At 48.9% G+C, this 18,991-nt stretch overlaps 1 protein-coding gene across 1 annotated transcript in view; it reads right to left on the bottom strand.

The window, feature by feature from the left end:
* Positions 1-18,991, bottom strand: part of CENPT (centromere protein T) — a 365,158-nt gene that overhangs the window by 219,433 nt on the left and 126,734 nt on the right. The window contains exon 8 of the mRNA XM_082271075.1: positions 4,702-4,844. Within this exon, the coding sequence (XP_082127201.1) occupies positions 4,702-4,844 (143 nt within the window). The remainder of the gene's footprint in view (positions 1-4,701; positions 4,845-18,991) is intronic.

Here is an 18,991-nt window from a genome sequence, read left to right as displayed (position 1 = left end):
AGGATGGAAGATCGGTCCTTTAGATAATAGATCTTCCCGCAGAGGAAGACACCATGGAGGATCCACGACCATTTTTACCAGCTCTGCGTACCAAGACCGCCGAGGCTAGTCTGTTGCCACCAGAACGACCAAAATGCCTTCCATCGCCACCCTGCAAAGAAACCTCGGCAGGAGAACTAGCGGAGGGAAGGCCTATATCAGGAGATACTGACTCCAAGGAGCCACCAGAGCATCTATGGCGTCGGCCAGAGTATCCCAAGACCTGTCCACAAACCTCTGAACCTTCCTGTTGAGGCAAGATGCAAACAGATCCACCTTCAGAGTCCCCCACCGGGCACACAGGAGATGAAACACCTCCGGATCCAGGGACCACTCCCCCTGATCCAACACCTGACGCCAATTCTCCACATCCGGGATGTGGACAGCCGAGTGAGCTGGAACATAGTGTTCCTCCCACACCAGAATCTCGGCCACCTCTTTGGCCACCAGGGCACTCCTGGTTCCCCCCTTGATGATTGTCCGACTGGACCCGAACCGGAGAGCCACGTAACCGACTCGTCCAGTGAAGCAGGAAGAATCACCCTCAGCTCCAGAATATTCATTGACAAGGAAGACTCCTCCATTGCCCAAGTCCCCCGGGCACAGGGCTTCCCCAGCACTCCACCCCTGTCTGACGTTTGTAGTGACCACCGTCCAAAACACAGGCAGGAAGAACTTGCCCTGGCACAGGACAGGTGACTGGAGCCATCAAGACAGCCGACTTCATGAGATGGCTCAACTGAATCTTCTGATCCAATGGCCGAGGATCTCTGTTCCATTTTGACAGAATCTCTTTCTGCAACTGTTTCGTATGAGCCTGAGCAAACTGGACCGCTTCGAAGGTCGAGACCATCAGACCCAGGGTCCTTGTGCAAGGCTGCAAAGAGGACTGATCAGCCTCCATCAGCAACCGGACCGCCCTTTGCTCTGGCAAAAGTTTTCCTTCCCTTGGACAAACTTCAGAAGTTTCAGTCAAGGATCAGCTGACCCGCACGGACGGTGTCAGGGCAGATTTGGGCAACATTGATGGTCCAACCGAATTCTTGAAGGGTCTAAATGGTGATAGAAAAGTTGTCCAGCAGATCCGAATGGGAGACTGCACACAACAGGAGATCGTCTAGATATCCCACAATGGAGATACCTCGCCGATGTAACAAGGCCAGCACTCTGGGAGCCGAGGCGAGACCAAAGGGTAACGCCACAAATTGAAAGTGCTCCTCTGCCACCGCAAAGCTGAGAAATCGCTGATGTACCTCGAATAAGTGGATGTGGAAATACACATCTTTGAGATCGATGGAAGCCAGAAAATCCCCCTGATTCAAAGATGCCACCACCGACCGAATGGACTTCATTCAAAACTTCTGCATGAGCACAAAGCGGTTCAGAGCCTTGATTTCTAGGATTGGAAGCACATTGCCCTCCTTTCTGGGCACAGTGAACAGGTTTGAATAGAAACATTGAGAGCGTTTCTGCGGAGGAATCGGCACAATCACCCCTTGAGCCAGGAGATCTCGAACAGCCTCCCGCAGATCCTTAAAATGCTCCGGAGACAGGTGATGATTCAACTGAAAGAACCTGTCCCCTGGCCAGAACAAGAATTCGATCTTGTACCCGGAGCAAATAAGTTTGTGAACCCAATCGTCCTGAATGAAGTCCAGGGTTCCTGAAAGAAGTGCAGCCGTCCCCCCACCCCTGACACGGTTGAGGGCGCCCCTTCATGCTGAAGAGGACTTTTCTGCTGCACCTGACTGGCCGGCCTTGGGCTTGCCCCAGGGCTTCTTAGCTCCTCCAAAAGTTCTGAACGGCTTACCTTTTTCTTGCGCCCCGGAGGCACGAAAAAAACATTTATGAGCATAAAAGGAGGGACCCCACTTAGTACGGGGAGTCTTACCCTTGGAGGATTGAGGAAGAAGAGTACTCTTCCTGCCAGTGAGGCCCTTGATTAACTCATTCAATAAGTCGCCAAACAACCAGTCTCTCAGAAAAGGGAGAGCAGCTAAGGCTTTCTTAGAAGCTTGATCAGCCAACACGCTCTTCAACCAAACCATGCGTCTTAAAACAATGCCCATGGCCGAGACCCTGGCCACCAGAGGAGCAACATCCATAGACGCATCACACAGGAACACTAGACCCTAGATCACCTGGTCAAACAGTTCCAGCTGTTCCGGAGGAACAGTCTCTGGGTCCAAGAACTCCCGCAAACCCCTAATCCATTCTGTCACTGTCTGTGACACTAACACAGACACAAAAACCAGTTTCAAAATGGAACCCGCCAGCACATGAAGATTGCGGGAATAAGATTCCACCCGCCTGTCCACTGGATTTGCAAAAACTGGGGAATCCTCCACAGGCACAAGGGTAGATTTGTTTAATCTGGAAACAGGATGGTCAACTTTAGGTGGCATCGTCCAACGGTTAGAGACCTTTTCAGCAAAAGGGTACTGGCGTTTAAAGCCTTTAGGCACCACTAACACCTGCTTAACACTATGCCATTGGTCATTCACAATATCATGAAAGGTGTCGGGACAAGGGAAAACCCTGTCAGCCTTTGGAGACTTCTGAGAGCCAAAAGCCAGCCGTGTTCCTGCCTGCGTGGGCTCATCAGCCAATTTTCAAGTATCCCACACTGAAATAATCAGGGCTTCCACTAAGGTGCATTCCCGCGCTGCAGCTGAAGAAGAAAGGTCCTCTTCACCATCTGACTGCGAAGACAGCAACCCCTCAGGTAGGTGGGTGTCCGGGGCGTCCCCATCAGCCTCTGAATCAGGAGGACATCTCCATAGAAGGAGAAGGCAGCAGCCGTTTTTGGCTATCAGCCTTTTTCATGACTAAATCAACTTTAGTCACCAGGCTTTCCAGGGCTGCTGAAATCACGGCCAGTGACTGCGATCCGGACTGTCGGGGAGTCACACACAGAGTGGGTCTGAGGTTGCCTGCACAGTTTGGGACTCCATATTGCAATTTTCAAAAAACGATGTACTTTCGCTTTAAGAGCGCCGATCGCAGTATCCACCACCGATTGCTGCGGTCTCTGCAGGGAACCCCTTTAAACCAAACTGACAGCAGAAAGTGCAAGGAAATGCCTGCAGGGACCCCAAAAACTGTACCTCCTCAGACAAACCATCCTTCTGAATCCTTCAGCAGCATGGAGAGAAAGATAGGAAGAGACCTCGGCTCAGCAGCAGGAAATGACTGCACAGGAAGTGATGTCGCCTGAATAAGGTTACACTGCTGAGAATAGTACCAGGGCTACACAAAGATGAATGCCCATACAAAACAATAGGAAGCTACAAGGAAAATGGCTGCCCCATACAAGTCTATGGGGAAAAAAAAAAAAAATAAAAATAAAAAAAATCGCACTACCCACACTTAAGATGGCGGCACCCACAACGAACCAATGCAGCTAGGGCTAGGGACCGACACATGAAAGCCTCAGGAACCACAACAGGTACCAGCAAGCCCAAGATACCATGTCACACACCCCCCCCCCCAGACACACAGCCACCGCAGGGACAAGGAAGTGGGGAGGGAAGGACACACAGACCGGGCAGGCCAGAGGGATCTTTTGGGAGGTACAAATCCCATTATCCCCAGGAGAGGACCCACATCCCCCCAAGGCCAGCAGGGGCAAAGGGGGTATGCTTACTCACCATACCATGGACCGGGTGGGCTCTGCTCTGGGCAGACTGCCTCCCACCCGAAGTGGGGGTGCTGTTAGCCAAGGGGTACACTATGACTAAGGGCATTCCAGGTCGTCGCGTCCCGGCGAGGCATCCGCTTGCAGACTCATCCCCCTCCAGAAAAGGGGGACAGTTGTGGCTAGGCCTAGGTCGGAGCTATAACCTGCTCAGGCTCGTAGGACCAGTGCAAAGCCCCGGCCGGCATCGTTGCTTGCAGGTCACCAGGAAATTCTTCCCTGAACACTAGCTAGCAAGTGAGTAAAGAGAAAAGTAAAATATTCTTAAAAGAAATAAAAAACTGAGATCTGAGTCCCAGCAGGAAACCTAGGTCCTACTCCTTCTCTGGGCAGAAACAAACTGATGTGCTGGGCTGTGGCAGTGGGGGTTATGCCTGGAGGGCCAGCCCCTAGGGCGTGTACATTTGAATTTTCCTGCCTAGACTACTTCTGATGAGAGTAGCATAACCACTCAGCTCATGGAGATGAGGTTGCGTCTGTCGATGGACGATAGGGAAAAGGCAAAATCACAGCGCTCCCCCACTGGGGGCGATGCCTTTGTTTTACTTTTAGGTGGAAAACGTCTCTTCCAGTTTAGAGTAAAAAGATATCTGCCCTTGCTCCTCTCACGATCTTTCATCAAACAGCTATTTGATCTTGCACCTTTACACCTCTTCCTGGAACCATAATACCCAATCACAAGAGAACTGTGGGTTGCTTTACGCTCCACAAAGGATGCAATGGGGACAGTGGAGTGTTGAAGCCAAACTGTCATGTTTCCCAAGTTGAAGACTATAATCTATGAATTTGGCTAAGAAGCACACAGGTCGATGCTAATATCCCTGCATCTTTTTTTATGGTATTTGATACTAAGCTCTCACAATATACAAAAACACAGTCTAGCACATACCTTGTTCTTATAAAATGGATTTAAAAATGCTGACATAAAAAATAACTTTTAGAAAAAAACAAAAAAAACGTCTTGCCTTTTATGAGATGATACTTGTCTTCAACTCCTTGTTCAAAGTCACCTAAAGAAACAAGGAACGCTTTGTTTGGCTTTCGGAGTAAAGCTCTCTTGTATGTGGATTGGGGATCAATAGAAATGTCTAGGTGATCCTCAAAAGACCTAAACATAAATATTAAAAATGTCAAAGTGTTAATGATATTAGGAAGCAACTAACTAAAAAATAGCATTCAAAGAACATTAGGAACAAAAACACAATTTTAATAAGACAAATTTGTGGAATTTTGGCTTGCCTGTAAATACCATTTATTGGAGTACAGTACAGGACACAGGCAAATTTCATAGTCCCTGGGTTATAGGCTTGTGCCTTCAGGTAATTTGACACTGACAAAGCTTTTGAAGTCACATCCCCTGGGCACCTCCCTACTAATCAGCCTCAATCTGTGAGTCCTCAGTTTTGTAGCAAACAATGCAGAGCAAACAAGGAATGGAAAGGAGGGTATGAAGATATTTACAATGATTTTCAGGCAGGTCATAATTCCTACTATTATAATCATACAGTAGAGAACATAAAGTATTTATTTACCCTTGGACATCCCCAAGCAACAAACGAGAAGGGTGGCAAAACAATTAGGCAAACAGAACTGTTTTAAAAAGTACAAGGGTCCAAAAACTCAACTTCAGAGTGCCACTGCAAGAACCTGCCCATGGGCGGGCTTGCTCCTGAGCTGGCCTGTGTAAGTCTATAGACACACACAGTGCACATCAGCCTTCCTCCTCATAGGATTTGATTATTAGTAGCCGGAGCCAAGGGCAGGCCATAGAAGGTATTTTACGTTAACCACTTAAAGATCAGGCTTTTTCTGGCACTTTTTGCTTACAAGTTTAAAAAGGTATTTTTTGTTAGAAAACTACTTATAACCCTCAGAACATATTTTTTTTATTTTATTTTTTTTAAGCAGAGACCCTTGGGAATAAAACTGCGATTGTTGCAATTTTTTTATGTCACACAGTAGTTGCACAGCAGTTTTTCATATGCAATTCTTTTGGAAAAAATACACTTTAACCACTTCTGGACCGGAAGGATTTGCCCCCTAATCACCAGGCCACGTTTTTCAATTTGGCACTGCGTGATTTTAACTTGTAATTGCGCAGTCATGCAATGCTGTACCCAAACAAAATGTATGTCCTTTTTTTTCCCCATAAATGGAGCTTTCTTTTGGTGGTATTTGATCGCCTCGTGGTTTTTATTTTTTTGCGCTATAAACTAAAAAAAGACTTAAAATTTTGCAAAAAAAAAATCTAAATTTCAACTTTTTCTTATAGAAAATATCCAATAAACTCTATTTTGGTCATACATTTAGGCCAAAATGTATTTAGCTACGTCTTTGATAAAAAAAAAAAAATAAAAAAAATCTCAAGTGTATTTTTATTGGTTTGCGCAAAAGTTATAGCGTCTACCGTACAAGCTATGGTGTATATACAGGAATTTACGCAGCTCTTACTTTCTGACTGCCATTTTAGCATCTCATTTCTTGAGGTGCTAAAATGGTAGGGCAGTAAACCCCCCCCCCCCCCCAAACTACCCCTTTTAGGAATTTCCTGAGTCAATTGAATATTTAATTTTTTTGTCACAGGTGTTTAAAAAAATATATATATATTTGAAATGATCTATTGCTCACACATGCTATGGGTATATGTGGAATTACACCCCAAAATACATTTTGCTGCTTCTCATGAGTATGGGGATATCCAATGTGTGAGACTTTTTGGGAGTCTAGCCGCGTAAAGGCCCCCGGAAACCAATAACTCCCTTCAGGCTAAGGGCGTAAATTGTTGATTTTTCTCTTCACTACTTATCACAGTTTCGGAGGCCATAATATACCAAAAAAGCACAAAACTAGCGATAGACTGATATGGTTTTTTCAGGGCTGATACCGATATTTTGGTCATAATGAATCGGTATTGGCCGATATTGTGTATATTTAAAGTTTTGAAAAATAAAGACAATTTTTGACACAAATCTGGTACTGAACATGTTAATTTTTGTTTAATGCTTAATGGCTTGCTGGCTGGCATCCTGTGGTGAGTGGCTGGCTGGCACCCTGTGGTAGGTGGGTGGCTGGCACAGGGCCTGTGGGCAGCTGGCTGGTACAGGGCCTGTGGGCGGCTGGCTGGTACAGGGCCTGTGGGTGGCTGGCTGGTACAGGGCCTGTGGGTGGCTGGCTGGTACAGGGCCTGTGGGTGGCTGGCTGGTACAGGGCCTGTGGCTGGCTGGTACAGGGCCTTTGGATGTGGGTGGCTGGCTGGCACCGGGCTGCTGTGGGTGGGTGTATGGCTGTGATACACTCCCGCAAGACTAGTCCAAGGCCAGGGAGGTGACCAAAGAAGGCAGAATGGCAGCACAAAAATATCGGCCAGTTCCGGGGCCGATACCGATATCAGGGAAAGTACATATCGGCCTTGCCGATAATAGGTCTATCCCTACACAAAACCCCCCCAAATTACCCCATTTTGGAAAGTAGACATGCCAAGCTATTTGCTGAGAGGCATGCCATGAGAGGCATTGCTGAGGGACAAGCAGTTTACGACCTTAGAAAACCTGAAGGTGGTGATTGGTTTTTGGGGTCCCGTACACAGCTAGGCTCCAAAAAAGTCTCACACATGGGGTATCCCTGTACTCAGGAGATGCAGCAGAATTGTACTTAGGAAGTATAAAACGGGCGCTTTGGACAACCCCAGGCTCTTAATTTGTGTCCAAATATGCAGGATAAGGCAAAACGTCAGCATCCTGAGCTGGCTCGTGCGTACAACTAGCGCATTCTCTTGTGCAGTGACATAGGTGGAGGACCCATCTAAGGAATTGAAAATACGTTATCTGGATCTGCAGCAATGTGTACCTGGCATGAGAGCCTAATTCAGGCTTTGAACAATCTGAGGAAGAGGGTAATGATGATTGTTTGCCTGTGTCCAAACGGCAGAGGGGAGAGTGCTCTAGAGGGACCACACAACCCTAAGGGCACTGCTGTAACCAGGGACCCTACAAGGTCTTAAGGCAGGTGAGACCACCCCCAAGCTGCCCAGCAGAGAGAGAGAGAGAGAGAATGCCCCCAGAAGGGACTCACTGGACCACCAAAGGCTACAAAAGGTCACCCACGTGTACTCAACAAATTTTAGGGACCACACCTTCTGACCCTCAGAAGGAGGGACAGGTCTGCCTTACAGGCTACAGTAAAATGGCAGTTCAGTACCTCCCCCAGCCTGCTGACAAAGCCTGTACAGCCATTTGGTCCACAATAAAATGGCCACAAGCATGGCCAGCAAAGAACAAGAGCAGAAATGTCTCCAATGGAAAATGGCGGCGGTGGCTCCACAAACATGATCAGAGCCGCCGGCGGCCACACGCGAGCTCCCTTGGACCTAGGGGGCAGGCAGAAAATGTAGGCAGGACCCCTCCTGTAGCAGTAGTAGACCTCCCCACCCTCCCCCCAGCCTAGGGGAGCCCGGGGACACCGGAGGAAATATAACCCTATGGTTCTGAATATGGAGAACGCTGTCCGTTAATGAACTCAGAGAAATGGATTTTACGGTGAGTACAAAAAAACAACGCTAAATATTCAGAACCACAGTGATGTCCCCAAGCAGTGCCAAAAAACATGAGGGATGGGGGGGGGGGGGGGGGGACAAAAAACCAAAGCTAACCACAAGAAGGTAACAGGAGGTCAAAAAAACAAAAAAAAAAAACAACTGGAGCTCAACCTAAATACCACACCCCCAAAGAGGAAACAGACCTTCTAAACAGCAGCCTGCAAAACCTTGCAGCCAAAAGAAGCATCCGCAGATGCCAAAACATCCACTTTGAAGAATTTTGTGAATGTGACACCTGACGGAAGGCCCAAGAAGCACTAAGCACCTGAGTAGAGTGCGCCATCACAGGGAAAGGAGGAACCTGACCCCTGATAGAATAAGCCTGAATCACCATCTGTCTGATCCACCAGGAAATGGTAGCAGAAGAAACCAGACAGCCTTTTCCTTGGCCCGTCTGATCAAAAAAAGCAAGTCTGACCTCTGGAAGGACTCTGTGGCTGCCAGATACACCCGAATCGCGCGAACCACATCCAGGGCATGCAGCCCAAATTCCTTGGGATAAGCGGGCTTAGGACACAAGGACGACAACACAATGTGTTCATTCGAAGGGATGTCAGGGGGCATCCTTAGGTAGGAACAACAGACATGGACCACCAAATAGGGGGTACGACAAGAGAATATTGCTAGTTCCGATACCCTGCGAGCAGAGGTGATAGCCACCAAAAAAGCCACCTTCTGTGACAGTGTAAACAGGGGGATTTCACATATATTTTTAAAGGGAGGCTCCTGAAGAACTGAGAAAGTTCAAATGCCATGGCAGTAGAGGAGACCACATTGGCGGAGTCAGGTGTCGAACCCCTTGAATGAAAGTACGCACCAAGGAATGCACAGCCAAGGGTCGCTGAAAAAAGCCCGCTAAGGCTGACACCTGTCTCTTGATGGTACTCAAGGCCAACTTCTGCTTAACGCCTCGTTAAAGGAAGGTAAAAATCTGAGCCGCAGAAAAAGAACGAGGATGAACACCGATGGACTCAGACTACGAAACGTACACTTTCCACTTATGATGGTAAATCACCAACCCTGGCAAACCTCTCCCTCAGCACCTAGCTTTCAACAGCCAGGCCGACAAAGCCAGCGACTGTAAAGCAGGATGGAAGATCGGCCCTGGGACAGCAGGTCCTGCCTGAGAGGCAGCCTCCAAGGGACGTTGGCGACCAATCGCACTAAGTGGGCATACCAAGACTGGCGAGGCCAGTCCAGCGCCACCAGAATGACTGGAATCCCATCGGCCTCGATCCTGCGCAGATGCCGCAGAAGAAGCTTGAGAGGAGGGAAAGCATAAATCGGATAGTACTGGCCCCACGGGGTCACCAGAGCGTCTGTGGTGTCCACCAGAGGATCTCCTGAGATTGCCAGGGACCACTCCCCTTGGTCCAACTTCTGCCTGCCAATTTTCCACACCTGGAATGTGCACAGGGTAGAGGGCCAGAACAAAGTGTTCTGCCCACCAGAGAATGCCAACACACTTTGTTCCGCCCTGGAGATTGACATAAGCCACCGCAGTGGCAATGTCTCACTGGATCCGTACCAGGAGCCCCCGGAGATGACCCGTCGAGCGAACCAAGCAAAGTCTGGTCGTCCAAAGCTCCAAGACATTGATAGGTAATCTGGATTCTTCCAGTGTCCAACAACCCTATGCAGAGCTCAGTCCCAGGACTCCTCCCCACCCGGACAGGCTGGGATCCATCATGACCACTGTCCAATACAAGGGGAGAAAAGACTTGCCCTGCTGAAGGGTCGGGGAATGAGGCCACCAAACCAGGGAACCCCTGGTTTCCCAGCTCAGACAAATCCGACTGCCCAGAGACTTTGGACACTTGTCCCATTTTACCAGGATCTCTCTCGGAGGGGCAAAGGTTTAAAAGTAATATGAGGAAGTATTATTTTACTGAGAGAGTAGTGGATGCATGGAATAACCTTCCTGCAGAAGTGGTAGCTGCAAATACAGTGAAGGAGTTTAAGCATGCATGGGATAGGCATAAGGCTATCCTTCATATAAGATAGGGCCAGGGACTATTCATAGGATTCAGATATATTGGGCAGACTAGATGGGCCAAATGGTTCTTATCTGCCGACACATTCTATGTTTCTCTCTGGAGGAACCTCGTATAGAACTGTGCAAATGGAACCCCCTTGAAGGTGGATACCATCAGGCCCAGCACGCGTTAAGTGCAAGTGTGGAGGAAAGACCACCTGTTGGACAGCAATAGATGAATCCCAGAATGCAACTTATGGAGCTTGTCCACAGGAAGAAACACTGGCCGAAGCTGAATCCAGAGTCAAACCCAAGTAATCCAATTTTTTGGACGGGATCAGGGGAGACTTCTGGTAGCTCAGAACCCAAAGGCCAACACCTTTGTGACCCGAAGAGCGGAGGTGAGCCCAAAGGTAACGCCACAAACTGATAGTGTTTCTCTCCCACAGTAACCCAGCTTGTAAGGCTAAACTAAATAATACACCTCAGGAAGTACCGCCATGGCTAAAAGAAGATAGACTTAGAACTAAACTAGAGAAACTTAACATAAATAAATCACCAGGACCGGATGGCTTGCACCCGAGGGTTCCTAAAGAGCTCAGCCAGGTGATTGCCAGACCATTATTCCTGATCTTTAAGTATAGTCTACAGACGGGTATGGTGCCAGCTGATTGGAAAAAAGCCAACGTGGTACCAATATTTAAAAAAGGGCCGAGATATATCACGGGTAACTACAGGCCGGTCAGCCTAACATCAGTAGTCTGCAAGATTTTGGAGGGGATGTTAAGGGACCATATACAAGACTTTAGTAATGAAAACAGTATTATTAGTAGTAATCAGCATGGATTCATGAAAAATCGTTCTTGCCAAACCAATCTATTATCCTTCTACAATGAAGTGAGCTGCCACCTAGATAAAGGTAAGCCTGTGGATGTGGTGTATCTGGACTTTGCAAAGGCCTTTGACACCGTTCCCCACAAACGCTTACTGCACAAGCTAAGGAAGGTAGGTATGGACCATAGGGTGAGTACCTGGATAGAGAACTGGCTCCAGGGGAGAGTCCAGGGGGTGGTAATTAAGGGGGAGTACTCGGATTGGGCGGGTGTGGAAAGTGGGGTCCCCCAAGGTTCTGTCCTGGGACCAATCTTGTTTAATTTATTCATAAATGATCTAGAGGAGGGGATATCTAGCACAATCTCGGTATTTGCGGATGATACTAAAGCATGCCAATATCTTCTATGCAGGATGTGGAAATCTTACAAGCGGACCTGAACAAAATAATGGGGTGGGCAACTACATGGCAGATGAGGTTTAATGTTGAAAAATGTAAAGTAATGCACTTGGGCGTCAGAAACACGAAAGCAAGCTACTCACTAGGGGGGAAACCTCTGGGTCAATCTAAGATGGAAAAGGACCTGGGGTCCTAGTGGACAACAGGCTTGGCAGTGGCATGCAATGCCAAGCCGCTGCAAGCAAAGCCGACAGAATACTGGCATGTATAAAAAAGGGGATTCACTCCAGAAATAAAGAGATTATTCTCCCACTCTACAAGACTCTGGTCCGGCCACATCTGAAGTATGCTGTCCAGTTCTGGGCACCGGTCCTCAGGAAGGGTGTGCTGGAACTGGAGAGTCCAGAGAAGGGCAACAAAAATAATTAGGGGAATGGAGGGCATTGGCTATGAGGAAAGACTACAAGCATTGAACTTATTCTCTCTGGAGAAGAGACGCTTGAGGGGGGATATGATATCAATGTACAAATACTGTACTGGTGAGGACCCTGGCATAAGGAACAAACTTTTTAGAGAAAGGGAATACAATAAGACACGTGGACATTCACTAAAACTAAAGGAAAAACGGTTTAACCTTAAAATACGTAAGGGGTTCTTCACTGTCAGAGCAGTAAGGATGTGGAATTTATCAGCAGGGAGCATCGATAGTTTCAAAAAACTATTAGATGGGCACCTTAAAGACCACAACATACAGGGGTATACAATGTACTAACACACACACACACATCATAGGTTGAACTGGATGGACTGATGTCTTTTTTTCAACCTCAAACTATGTAACTATGTAAAACGCTGATGTCGGGCACATATTGTGCAAGTAAGCATCTTTGATGTCGATAGATGCTAAGAAATCCCCCTGATGTAGGGATGCCACCACTGGTCAAATGGACTTCATTCTGAACTTCTATACCCGCACAAAACATTTCAGGGCCTTGAGGTCCAGAATGGGACAACCATGCCCTCCTTCTTTATGGACTGTAAACAGGTTTGAATAAAAATCTTGTAACTGTTCCGATACGAGAACCCGTGACAATCACTCCTTGAAGCAACTGGTCCTGCGCCGCCCCGAAGAGAGCTTGCAGCTGGTTCAGGGACCTGGAGGGCAAGAATGAAACTCGATCTTGTAACCGGACAGAATTACATTGTGGACCCATTTGTCATTCACCAAGGTGGTCCACAGGCCTGGAAAAAAAAGGAAAGATATCCCCCCACCCCAGGCATAAGTGAGGGCGCACCTTCATGCTTCCGGCAGAGTTCCGGCCTCAAATACCTTTTTTAACTAAAAATACCTTTACAGAACCGCTATTCTCATACTTACAAGGTGTATAGTATTGGATTTTAGTCAAAATCTTACTTTTAAAAACGCTGTCTGAGAGCGGCCATCTTGGATGTGGGCATCTGAAGCCGCAGTGTAATCTGCTGTGTCCTTCTTCCTGATTCCAGCCTCCTGGGAGTGATTGCAAACAGCTCCCAGGATGCAATGCAAAGGCGGAAGTGATGTCGGTGGCCGTGGCAAAAAAAAGGGGGGAGAAGGAGGAAGTACAATCAAAATTACCCTGAAAATAAGATAAGGGACCCTAAAAAAAAAAAATTGAAAATGCCCAATTGTTGATCAGCATAGCGAGCACTCCAGGAATCACTAAAGTTGCAAAATAGTCCAGAACTCCGCTTTAAGGGGCATTGTCCGTGGGTCTAGAGAAACCGGCTCTTGACTTGCCAGACCAGGGCCGCGTGGAACTTCCCAATGAGGAATGGAAAGTTTTTAAACCTATATTAATGTACCCCAAATGGCCGAAAAAAGCATGTGTGTGCCGAGAAAGAAGGGCCGCATCTACGACGAGGCTCCTTCCCCCTCCCCGACTGCGAAAGAATAGTACTCTTAACCCCTGTGAGACTCTTAATGATGTCATCCAGGTTAGCCCCAAAAAGGCGATCACCTTGAAAGGGCAAATCAGTTAAAGCTTTTTTGGAGGTTTGGTCTGCAGACCAACACACGCCTAAGCACCACTGCCAAAACAGAGAGCTTCGAAATCCAGGGAGTCGGATGCAGAGAAGCATCACAGACAAATTGCAGTCCACAGACTACGCTTTTCTGTCAGCCGAACCTTCCTCTACCAAAATCGTGATTGCTTTATTCAACCTGACAACAGGGAGGGTCCACTTCCGATGAGACAGACTACTTCTTCAAAAGGGACTCCTCAAATGAGTGTTGCACCACAAAATGTTTAGGAATCACAAAAGGGACGTTTTGGGCATTCCCAATCCTTGTAGACAAACTTCTCAAAATAGGAGAGATAAGGAAAAACTTTTGCCGTGCAAGATGACACTTGTGAGTATCAAAAGGAATGGCCACCTCCGTAGCCACGTCAGATGCATCCTCCATCTTCATTGTCTCCCACATAGATGTAACCAGTGCTTCAACCAGTGCCTTCTTGTGCATCACTGCCGTTGTGGAGTAATCATCCTCCCTATCTGACAGATCATAGAGCGTGGCGACAAGCCCCACAGGATGGGCCACCTCCGCGGCAACAGAGCAAGATTGAGGATCTGACAAGACAGATAAGGCAGGAGAGGGCGGGGAGGGGGGCACTTTTTGCTAGCACCACCTCCACCCGGGAAACAAAGGATTCCAGGATGGCCGTCAGTGCATCAATGAAAGGCTGGGACCCCGAGGAACCTGCTGCCTTCAAGTGGGGGTCAGGTGGGGAAACATGCTCCTGAGAGTAAAAAGGGAGAACCCACCAGCAAACACATTTGGCACCGCCAGGGGACTCACCAAACCAGAGCCACCACACCCCGCACTACCACAGGGGTACCCAGAGACAATGCATCCTGTACCTTGTAGCAGAGAAAGGGAGGGACCCACACCAGGACTCACTACTGCCACCACCGGAGGAGCGTTGGTTGCCAGCCCCAAAAATAGCCATGGATTCATGTGCAGCATCCAAATGAAAAGAAAACCCAGGAGACAGGACCCAGAAAAAGAGAAGGGGCCCATAAGGCCAAATCCAACGCCCTGCAGCTCCAATAGCATGGCTGCCGCTGTTGTGCATGCCGGACAAACCAAACATGCCCGCCGAACCACACAAATACTGTTACGGACAGAGCCCCTCACAACCGAAATAGGGGCTTCGGCCACAGGAATGCTGCGACTTGGGCCAGGACCTAGTCGAATGCGTCCTTGAGAGGCGTTCACCTCGCTAGCCAACCCCTGTCCAGTGGGGCTATGTCGCGGACAACCCAGAGCGGAGCTCTGGTCTGCGCACGCTCGATGGCCTAGCAGTTAATAGTAGATCTCCACCGGAAAAACCTAGGAAGAAAAATCTGAAAGGAAGCCAAAAATAGAAGTCTGGGTGTTTACTCTTGACTAGGCAGAAAAAAACTCAAGCCCTCTAGCAGAGAGGGGGATGTATACCAGCTAGGACTGCCTATAGGCATGGTCAAGTTGTTTTTTATGTCTAGTGTACTACTCCAGTAGGGGGTGATGTAACCCTATGGTTCTGAATATGGAGCGCTGTGTCCGTCAATGAATGAAAGAGAAATACCTTTTTTTCCTCCTTTTTTATAAGTGACATACATACATACATACCTTCTGTTCTCAGCCCCATAAGGACCTCCAAGGGTTGGGGGGAGAAGAAACAGCACCACACTGAACTTCCCAGTAAACTGCTCTGTGGGGGGAGGCATGGTCAGTTTTTAAATAGGAAAGTAGACTGAGTGGCAGGAACACCAGGTATTTCGCACAAAGGAAGCTATACAAAAAGAACAGGATACTTTTTCATACAAGTACAGAAGGCACATATCAGGAATATTTTTTGGGTTAACATCTTCCTTAAGAGTCCATGGTGCCAAATACCATGACTTTCGTTTTGTGAGGTAGAGGATCAATTGACCTGGCTGTGAACCCATGTTACAAACAACCATTGGAAATGGTTCCATTTGTACCGAAACTAAAAACATGCAAAATAAGTGTGCAAAATGGGACAATGATTTAATGTGTTTGCTCAACAATGCCAGAAGTCTGCCAAGTAAAATAGGTGAGTTGGAAGCTCTGGTTCACGAGGAGAACTATCACTTAATTGGTATTGCTGAATCTTGGCTTTATTCTTCACATAACTGGGCTATTAATATTCCTGGCTATGCGCTCTTTCGGAAAGATAGGGAAAAACGGAGGGGTGGTGATGTTTGTCTCTATGTGAGAAGTGAACTCAAAATGAGTGTAAAAGATGACCTAGTTGATGGAGAGTGTGCTGAATCTGAAGCAGTATGGGTTGAAATGTACATGGGTGTGCGTAAAACAAAGATTATCATTGGAGTTTGTTATAGACCTCCCAGTATTAATGAGGAGGTGGAGACTCAGCTCCTGGCACAGATATAAATGGCTGCAAGGGCTGGGACAGTGTTAATAATGGGGGATTTTAAGTACCCAGACAATGACTGGAGTAATGGCACTGCTGGAACAGTTAAAGGGCAACAATGTATAAACCTATTACAAGACAATTTTATGGTGTAGTTTATTGAGGCCCCCACTAGAAATGATGCTCTGTTTGACCTGGTAATCTCAAACCATGCAGAGCTTATTAACTACCTCCCACCCGGGCCATTGTAAATATACGGCCGGGCGGGAGTCTCGTCCTTCTGAATGGACGTTCCGGAACGTCCTGCAGAAGGAGAGAGATCGCGCCGCCGCGGGCACGCGCAGCGGCGCGATCTCGATGTGCCTGTGTCCCTCGGACACAGAGCAACATCATTCGATGGAAGCAAGAGAGCTCCCCTTGGGGTGAGCCAAATGCCGCACCACTTGAATGAAGGTGCAGACCAAAGAAAGCGACGTCAAAGGTCATTGAAACAAGACGGCCAAGGCCTACAATGGACCCTGAGCTTAGTCAGCGCCAGATGCTGATCCACACCCTTCTGCAGGAAGGCCAAGACCTTTGTCACCGAGAAGGAATGAGGGTAAAAAACATGCACTTCGCACCAAGCTAAATACGGTTTCCAGGTGCTGCGAAAAAAACTTGCTTCGCAAGCCTCTTACAAGGTAAGGACGACCGCCAGAGGAAGATCTCTATCCCTCAGGACCTGGCTTTTAAACAGCCATGCCAACAAAGCCAGCAACTGTAAAGCAGAATGGAAGATTGGTCCCTGAAACAGATCGTCTGCGGAGGAACCTGGATAACAGTGGAATCGGAGGAAAGGCATACAGTAGCCGATAGTGGTGCGAAGGCGCCACCAACGCGTCCGTGGCATCCGCCAGAGGATCGCAAGCTCTGGCCACGAACCTTACCACCACTTTGTGGAGACAGGACGCAAACAAATCCACGCCCAGGGTCCCTTACCGGGCGCACAGGAGGTGAACCACCTCCGGATGTAGGGACCATTCCCCTCGGTCCAAAGTCTGGCGACGTAGATAGTCCGCCTGCCAGAGTTCCACACCCCAAATGTGAACGGCCGAGAACGCAGGTACCTGCGATCCGGCCCAGGACAGAATCTCGGCCACTGCCATGGCCGCCCGGGCACTCCACGTGCCCCCTTGGTGATTGATATAAGCCACAGCCGTGGCATTGTCCATCTGTACCCGCACCGGACACCCCTGAAGCTGAGGTGACCACTGGAACAGACAAAACTGGAACGCTCGGAGCTCCAAGATGCTAATCGGTAGCTTAGTCTCCCCCACCGACCACGTCCCCTGGGCGCAAAATATGTGCCCAGAACTCCTCCCCAGCCCGACAGGCTGGCATCCGTTTTGACAAACGTTCATAATGGAGGTCTGAAGGACCAAGCCCGTGTAAAGGACAGCGGCCAGCGCCACCACAGAAGATCCGACCCGGATGACTCAAGGAAATACTCCTTTCCAAGGCCTGAGGTGTCCTGTTCCACCTGTCCAGGATCTCCGCTTCCAGAGGCCTGGTGTGAAATTGAGCAAACAGAACTGCTTCGAAGGCCGAAACCAGCCGTCTAAGAACTCGCATGCAGGTCCGCAAAGAGGAGACATTGTCGTTCCTGAGAGCTCCGATCTCCTCCCGCAAAGTCACGATTTTTGTCCTCCGGCAGGAAGACCCGAGATTGAGCAGAGTCCAGGACCATTTAGGTAATGAAAACGAGTAGAGGGAGTCAGTGCAGACTTCTGAAATGGACGGCCCACCCAAACTCCTGAAGCGTCTGAACCTTCACAGCCAGATCATTTGCCAAATTTACACAGGAGTTCGACCTTCCAAGAGGTCGTCCAGGCAACCGAGGACCACAATGCCCCGTAAACGCAGCAAAGCTAGACTGGAGCCAACACTTTGGTGGAAACCCTGGGAGCCGAAGCAAAACCGAAAGGCAACGCCACGAACTGGTAATGCACCCCAGCCACCGCAAAGCGGAAGCAGCTCTGATGACCCTCGAAAATAGGGAAATACCCATCCTGCAAGGCGATGGATGCCGCAATTCATCAGGCCTCAATGAGGCCATCCCCAACCGGATGGATCCCCTCCTGAACGTCCCGCACAAAGTGGTTGAGGGACTACCAGTCCAGAATCCGACACACCGTGCCCTCTTTCCTGGGCACCGTGAACAGGTTGGAGTCAAAACCGCGAAAACTCGATCTCTCTGAACGAATTGTTTCGTGAACCCACCTGTCCTGAATGCCGGACAACCAGGGTTCCTGAAAAGAAAGCAGACGTCCCCCCACCTGACAACAGGGAGGGCTTCCCTTTTAGGAAGAGGTGGACTCTGGGCCACCGAACCAGACTGACCGGCGTTTGGCTTACCCGACCACGGCTCCTCATGGCCCCCGGGAAGGCGGAAGGGTTTACCCTTCTCCTGCGTCCCAAGGCACGAAGGAAATTATGTTGACTCTGGAAGGGGGGCCCCCTCCGCGTACGGGGGAGCTCTCCCTTGGTGACCTGGGGCAGACGAGTACTCTTACCTCCCGTGAACCCTGCAATCAACTCATCTAGAGTTACCCCAAAAAGACGACCCCCCCTCATAGGGGACCTCAGACACCGTCTTTTAGGACGCGTGGTCAACCGACCAGCACTTTAACCAGGTAATGCGGTGGATCGCAATCCCCACCGCCGACAACCGGATGACCAACGGGGCCACTTCCAAAGCCACGTCGCCCAGGAAGCTCGCAGTGTGGACAAGCTGATCCTGCTGCGAAGCCCCTTGCACCATGTCATGAGCCTGAGAGGCCATCACTGAGGCAAAACACAGGTTGCAACAGGGAACCCGCCACTAGATAGATGTGGCGGGCAAGCGCTTCCATACGCCTATCAGCCGGATCCCTAAATACTGGGAATCCCCTTCCGGCAAGTAAGGTGGACTTATTCAGCCGAGACACAGTGTGATCCCCTGCTTGGAGACACCAACCAACGTTTGTCCACCACCTCCGAAAAATGGAGAGCGGGTGGA

The sequence above is a fragment of the Pelophylax lessonae genome (genome assembly GCF_965119305.1).
Source record: "Pelophylax lessonae genome assembly, chromosome: 10".
Lineage (NCBI taxonomy): Eukaryota > Metazoa > Chordata > Amphibia > Anura > Ranidae > Pelophylax > Pelophylax lessonae.
The sequence above is the reverse complement of the archived record's forward strand: the minus strand, read 5'-3'. Positions and strand labels throughout refer to the sequence as shown.